At 38.2% G+C, this 6619-nt stretch overlaps 1 protein-coding gene across 1 annotated transcript; it reads left to right on the top strand.

The window, feature by feature from the left end:
* Positions 1-4580: 4580 nt before the first annotated feature.
* On the top strand, positions 4581-6391 carry CCR6 (C-C motif chemokine receptor 6). Its single transcript, XM_035538721.1, has 2 exons — positions 4581-4589; positions 5306-6391. Exons 1-2 carry the CDS (start codon positions 4581-4583, stop codon positions 6389-6391), a joined length of 1095 nt encoding a protein of 364 aa, XP_035394614.1.
* The last annotated feature ends 228 nt before the right edge of the window (positions 6392-6619 follow it).

Consider the following 6619-nt stretch of genomic DNA (forward strand, 5'->3'; position numbering starts at 1 on the left):
CCCATCCCATTGCCACATTGCAAATCTTTTGACCATTGCTGCAACCCAGGTCTCTAACTGCAGCTGCTGTCTTGATTTATCAGAATCAGAAAATTAAAAACAGAAATTTAAAATGGAGACAATCATAGTTGTCTGCTACAATTGTTTCTCTTTGCCTTCTATTTTAACTCATCTTCTTTGCAATGAAACTCACATATCTCTCTTCAATGCACTGAATTTACCAAACATATTTCAAATGCTCAACTGCATATGGAGTTAACCAGATCCATGATGACAGACAGTGAATTAGTTCAATCAACAATAAGGAGTCCAAATTAATTTTATATTGAGTCCATTGAAGTTAGTTGGGTCACAATCCAGATTGATTTCACTCTTTTTTTTTTTTTTTCACTGTATGCATGTAACAGTGAAGATTTTTTTTTTCAGCCGTAACAGTCAAATCATGCGTGGTTGTGTCAACATACACACACTTATAGAGGGAAAAAATGAAATCCTCATTTCAGGGTTTTTAAGGATCTATGTTAAATCACATTTTGACATGATGCAACATTTTTGTTTCATTCCCTGGGTATGCTCTGTGGAAAGCAGTACCATACTTAAGTGGCTAGGGAACCACTGGTACTGTGAAATATTCTGTTTTGAAAGAAAATATGAGCATGACATCTCTCATCCTGTATTTCTTTATGTCCATCATTCTATTAAGCTAGGCATAGCTTACAAGGCTATCTGGTGTCTCTAATGACAAAGCAAGACTCAACTAAGTGCTCAAACACAATTTCTGAAATAAGAAATTAGAATGTAATTTTTACTTTTTTTTTTTTTTCCCCTGCTAACATGAACATCTAAATTGCACTAAGGACAGAGGTGGGGGAAAGAACGTTTACAGGTTTTTAAATTCAGGAATCATAAAATGAAGTATTTTCGTGTCTAGTTACAGCTAACTTTAACAACAGACCTGAACAAATCACAGAACCACAGAATGGTTTTGGTTGGAAAAAACCCTTCGTACCTGGGGGGTACGAACCCCCCCCCATACCTTCATCCAGATCAGGTTGCTCAAGGCCCCATCCAGCCTGACCCTGAACACTTTCAGGAGTTGGGCATGTTTGTACCAAGCGGACAAATACAATTATATTTTCCATCTTTATCTGGGTATTTGCATATTTTATTAGCGGCTCAGGCAAAAGATCTGAATAATGTGCACCTTGATATATGTCAGTTTATTATTTTTTCTTCAGAAAACGGTTCTTAGTCAGTTTTGTAGTTAATGCTTGCTCCAGTTTTGCAGTTCTTCATGACTTTCAGTGAAACCTTAGCGGAAATAGGCCATAATTCAGGAAGTGTTCTGAGGACAGTGACAATTGACACCTTACCTTTTATGATTCTAATGCTAGCTTGTCTATTTAAAAACAGTATCACATTATATAGGTAATTGAATTAGTAAATGACTTGCCTCCAGCTTGCATATCTCCAGCACAGATAAGGTTAAGTATTTTCCTTTACGTAAAAAAGCAGGTTATTGTTATTGCTTGTCAGGAGGAAGTGGTGGTAATTTCAATTGAACTCTGTACCTTTGACTAATGCCGTCTATTGACGCTGATTGTAAATGTGCTTGAGACAGCCCCAAAAGAATGTAACAGAATCACACATCCTCTTCGACCTGATCTTCTGACCATTTTCAAATCTGGTAAGTACTAACATAAGACAGTTTATCTATAATGTATGGTGAATGTACTAAACCACATGCCTTTGTAGGAGTGTGCTTACAATGGTAGGTAATGCTTGAAAAATAATTATTATTTTCCTTGAAGTGCTGAGAATTTTTTTCCTTATAGAAATCTGTCTTTTTCCTGAGGTTTTTCTTTGGCTTGTCTTTTGCTTGTATAATTCCAAATACTTTGTACTGAAGAATGCATTTTAGTCTTCTTTTTGAGTATTCACATACTGCTTTCATAGTGAAAAGAAATGTTAATGTAGATAGAATGGAAAATAGTAGGGTAAAAAATACAAGGCTTATATGACATTTAATATGCAGAACCTGAGTATGTTTGTGTACATGTGCATAGACAAGCCCATATGCAATATATAAGGAATATTAGAACGTACCCAACCACACCCACCCTTATATATGTGGAAATTTATTTCTGATAATTTCCTAATACATTAGTGCTAAATAAAGCCATAAATATTCAGGTTATAAATTATAAAGCTGCCTATTGTAAGACTATTGGAGAGATTTAATTTAGGGTGGGGAAAAGTGTTTAAAGAGGTTCTGATTCACCTTCTTTTGCAGCCAATGCACCTTCCTAATAACTTCAGTGAATGCTGTTTCAGAATCATAAAAGGAAATCAGTTCAAGAGGTTTAAATCAGGTCCTAAATCTGATCTTTGCTATTCTGGTTTCAGTTTGAATCTTTGTCTACTACTCTCATAGCAACCAGCCTCGGGAAGCTTTTGCTGGGCAGTGGAAGTACTTTTGTGAAGAAATGTGTGACTGCTGGTGCCCTTGTGAATTTCTGTATCACTAGAGAGAGCATGCAGCTCTCCTGTGCTCAGTAGCTTTCTGCTGAACGCTTCTGAGGAGCAGAGAGCCTTTCCACAGTGCTATTCTGAAGAGGTGTCCTTACAGACTTTAAGAAACACTTGTACTTCCCTTCTTCTAAATTGTGTTCACCCTGCCTTCTTCTCTGTACACTTTATACTAATGTTTAAGAGTTACTTTGGCAACATGGAATACGGAGCACTTTTTTTTAGAGTATATATACCATCAGGCTCTTTGTATGTTACAACCATGTACATCCTAGAAAGATATTTGTCATTCCATTTTTTTTTCCAAGAATAAAATAGCACTTCCTAAAATAATAACCTAGACAGGTATCCATTTAGTGCTGACTGAAGAGTTACCATGCTGACAGCCTGGTGCAAAGGGTAACAGGGACACTGAGAAGGGGGCGTGTGTCTGCCTGGCTGGGGGCAGAGGAGGGTAAAGCAGCAGATGGAGACTAGTGGTGCTCAGAGAACACAGGCCAGGAACCACAGCCCTAGGTGAACTGTACAGCATCACTGCTTGCCTTATACACCTTTGCACTTCAGAGAGACACTTTAAATTGTTAAAGTTTGCTTCAGAAAGCGTTCAAGGGCTTTCAGGCTGTCATAACGAGCAGCTTTTAAAAATCAGCTTTGAAACAGTGGCAGAGGAAGCTGGAGTGGTGGTTAAAGGTTTCTTTAAAGGAAAGGAAAGCCAGAGAAGCTGTGATGCTTAGACAACATCATATGGTATGGGTTTCTACCCATCTGAAGACCTGCAATTTGAGCCAGCCTCCTCACATGAGTCACACAGACTTTGATCCTCGTTATGCCTTTGGACAGTGAAGAGTGTTTGGTTCCTTCCCTCCCCCAGCTTCCTTCTAATATCTGGACTACATCTGCCCCACTTTTACAGATTATCAGTCTCTCCCTTTTTCAAAACTCAGGTAATTCCCAAACAGGAAAGATTTGTTAATCTAGACTTAAGATTGACCCATGTATACATCCTAATTAACACCACAACTAGTAAAAAGCAGAGAAACTCCGAATGAAACTGACGTTCACACTCTTGGCAAATAAGGGGCCAGTCCCTGCAATTACTGTGTGGTTATGTGCAGTTCTCATGGAGAAGTTAAGGGAAAGGAGGGGAAGACTGATTTCATGCAGGGGAATGCTGAGGAACTAAATCTGCTGCCTCTGGGCTCCTGTGTGAGGTTAAGCGAGTCATTTAAACCCAGCTTTGTGCATGTGGCCACCAATGGCATGTTCCCCATTTTATCCACCTGTGACTTCAGACCCTGTGGTCTGATTTGCGGAAGTCTGAGCCTCCCTGCAACCAGAGTCAATGGATTTAGTAATTTACATAACTGAAGTACTGTACTGCATAATGCTAGGCACTCCTAAAAGTGATGTTGGGGTGGGGGACAAGTGCCCCAAACTGAACATCCCAAGTGAATACTTACAGTAATGACTCAGTGCTCTAGTTCCTTCTCTGTAAAACAAAGATAATCACACCAAAAAAAAAAAAAAGTAAAAAGTTTAAATGGTGCATTATTGTTACGGAATATAGTAAGGTGCTGCTGTTTTACTGTTCTGTATACATCTCAATACATGAATTTACATTATCATACAGAGTTTTTGAAAGTAAAATGTCATTTATTTGTATTTCTTGTGGTGCAAAGTCAATGTGAACTGAGAATCACATATTCTCATGTATCGCTTATTAGCTCTCTGAATAAGTAATCCATATGTAAGACTGTACTCATAATCATACCCATGCAAGCCATCCACCCTCCCAGCTGCACAAAGTGCTGCAGCAATGTGTGATTTGTTGAGATGCTATCTTGTTGATATAGCTGAAGTGAGATGATTCTTCTTTGAATGACTTGTATTTCCAATTGTTTTCCTACTTCTCCACATTTCTTGTGCTGCTTTCCCCATCAAACTCTTTCTTTTTTTTTTTTTTCATTTTCAGAAATCCTTGGAAAGCATTCTGTACTTCTTCACCATATATATATATCTATATATAACCTTTTCAGAAGTGTACTGGCAAAATGAATATTGTAAGTACTCAATTAACACATTACGTCAGTAAATAATAAAGCAAAGAACCTGGCAGTCCCAGTTCTTTGAGGCTGCTGGTCCAACTGCCATAATTTCAGGAGTGATTGGGTGATGAGAAGTTTCTTACTCAGTAGATTTCACTGAAAATGCATGCCATTTCTTAGGTTTGTTACCTCCTCATTTAACAACCAGCCTGGTGTCTGCATTGCAAGGAACTGCACCTCAGGCTAGCTATCCCAGAATTTAGATTCTTCTGTGATGGCAAATTATTCCTTTCTGCATAACGTATTTAGGGATGGAATCCTTTGGGCCATCCCAAAAGATTATCTCCATGTTTATAGTTTAATTAAGATTTTGTGATCTTCACTAGTTAGTTCTTTTATGTGTGCTCTGCAGTGTTAAACTCATTTGTAATTTGGGTGGGTGGAAACTGTAAAACGGGTAGTACTGGAGGAAACAACACTGCTATGGACTGTCTCAAGAGAAACTTGATATGGACTTGAAGCTGAAGGGTAGGAAGTGCTGGACAGAAATATTACAGTTACTATAAGGGAAATGTCACTTCCATTTCAAATCAGCAAGCCTTGCAATACTATTTTTTCCAAATCCATTACTATATTGTATTTGTGCAATGTTGTTATCTATCGTCTTTCAATTATATAGAAATTGCGGAGATTTAAGGTGTGAGTTAACTTGTGATCTTCTTTTTTTACAGACAGAGTCTAGTATCACAGATTATCTGTATGATTCAGACTATGCTTCTCTAATTGCACAACCCTGCTCTAAGTGGGAAGTGAGGATCTTCACAAAAGCATTTCTGCCAGTTGCATACTCGTTGATTTGTATCATCGGCCTACTTGGTAACATCTTTGTAGTGATGACCTTTGCTTTATATGAAAGAACCAAGTCCATGACGGATGTTTACCTCTTCAACATGGCCATCGCGGACATACTGTTTGTTCTCACCCTCCCACTGTGGGCAGTGAACTATGCTGCTGACAAATGGATTTTTGGTAATTTCATTTGCAAAATGGCCAGAGGTATCTATGCAATCAACTTCAGCTGTGGCATGCTGCTTTTGGCCTTTATCAGTGTGGACCGGTACATTGCAATCGTACAGGCAACAAAGTCATTTAAGCTAAGGGCAAGAACACTTGCATACAGTAAACTGATTTGTTTGGCTGTGTGGGTATCATCAATTTTAATTTCCAGTTCCTCTTTTCTATACAGTGAAAGTTACAGCTTCTCCATCAATGAAACCAAAGAGATTTGTGACCACAGATTTGACAAAATGGCTGAAAGCACTATGCTGAAATCACTGCTGTTGTGTCTACAAGTTGGATTTGGATTTTTTTTACCTTTCATATTTATGTTTTTTTGCTATACATTCATAATCAAATCCTTACAACAAGCTCAGAATTCCAAGAGAAACAAAGCAATTCGTGTGATTGTATTAATTGTAGCTGTTTTCCTAGTTTGCCAGGTGCCCTATAACATTGTTCTTCTTGTGGCAGCTGTAAATATGGGTAAGATGGACAAATCTTGTGACTCTGAAAAGGCAATGGCCTATGCAAAATACACCACTGAAGCCATAGCATTTTTACACTGTTGCCTGAACCCTGTGCTCTATGCATTTATCGGAGTGAAGTTTAGAAGTTACTTTGTGAAGATAATGAAGGATCTATGGTGCATGAGACACAAGAAATACAATAAACGTGGTTCAAGGACAAATTCCGATATTTATCATTCAAGACAGACTAGTGAAATTCTGACTGACAATGCATCTTCTTTTACTATATAATACAATTCGAAAAACATTATTACTGAAGGACTCTGCTCACCAAGCAACCCAAACCAGCCTCAATGTGCCTGTGGTAGCCAGTCTTTTGGGCTTCTCTGCACCTCAAACGGAGCTCTCATGACCAACAACTCCTTTCAGGAAAACGATTAAGATAAAATAACAACACTGTCCTGTGGAAAACTGAAGTCTTATTCACCTTTCTTAACATTCATGCTCTTCTAAAGTGCA

The sequence above is a fragment of the Cygnus atratus genome, chromosome 3 (assembly GCF_013377495.2).
Source record: "Cygnus atratus isolate AKBS03 ecotype Queensland, Australia chromosome 3, CAtr_DNAZoo_HiC_assembly, whole genome shotgun sequence".
NCBI classification, from domain to species: domain Eukaryota; kingdom Metazoa; phylum Chordata; class Aves; order Anseriformes; family Anatidae; genus Cygnus; species Cygnus atratus.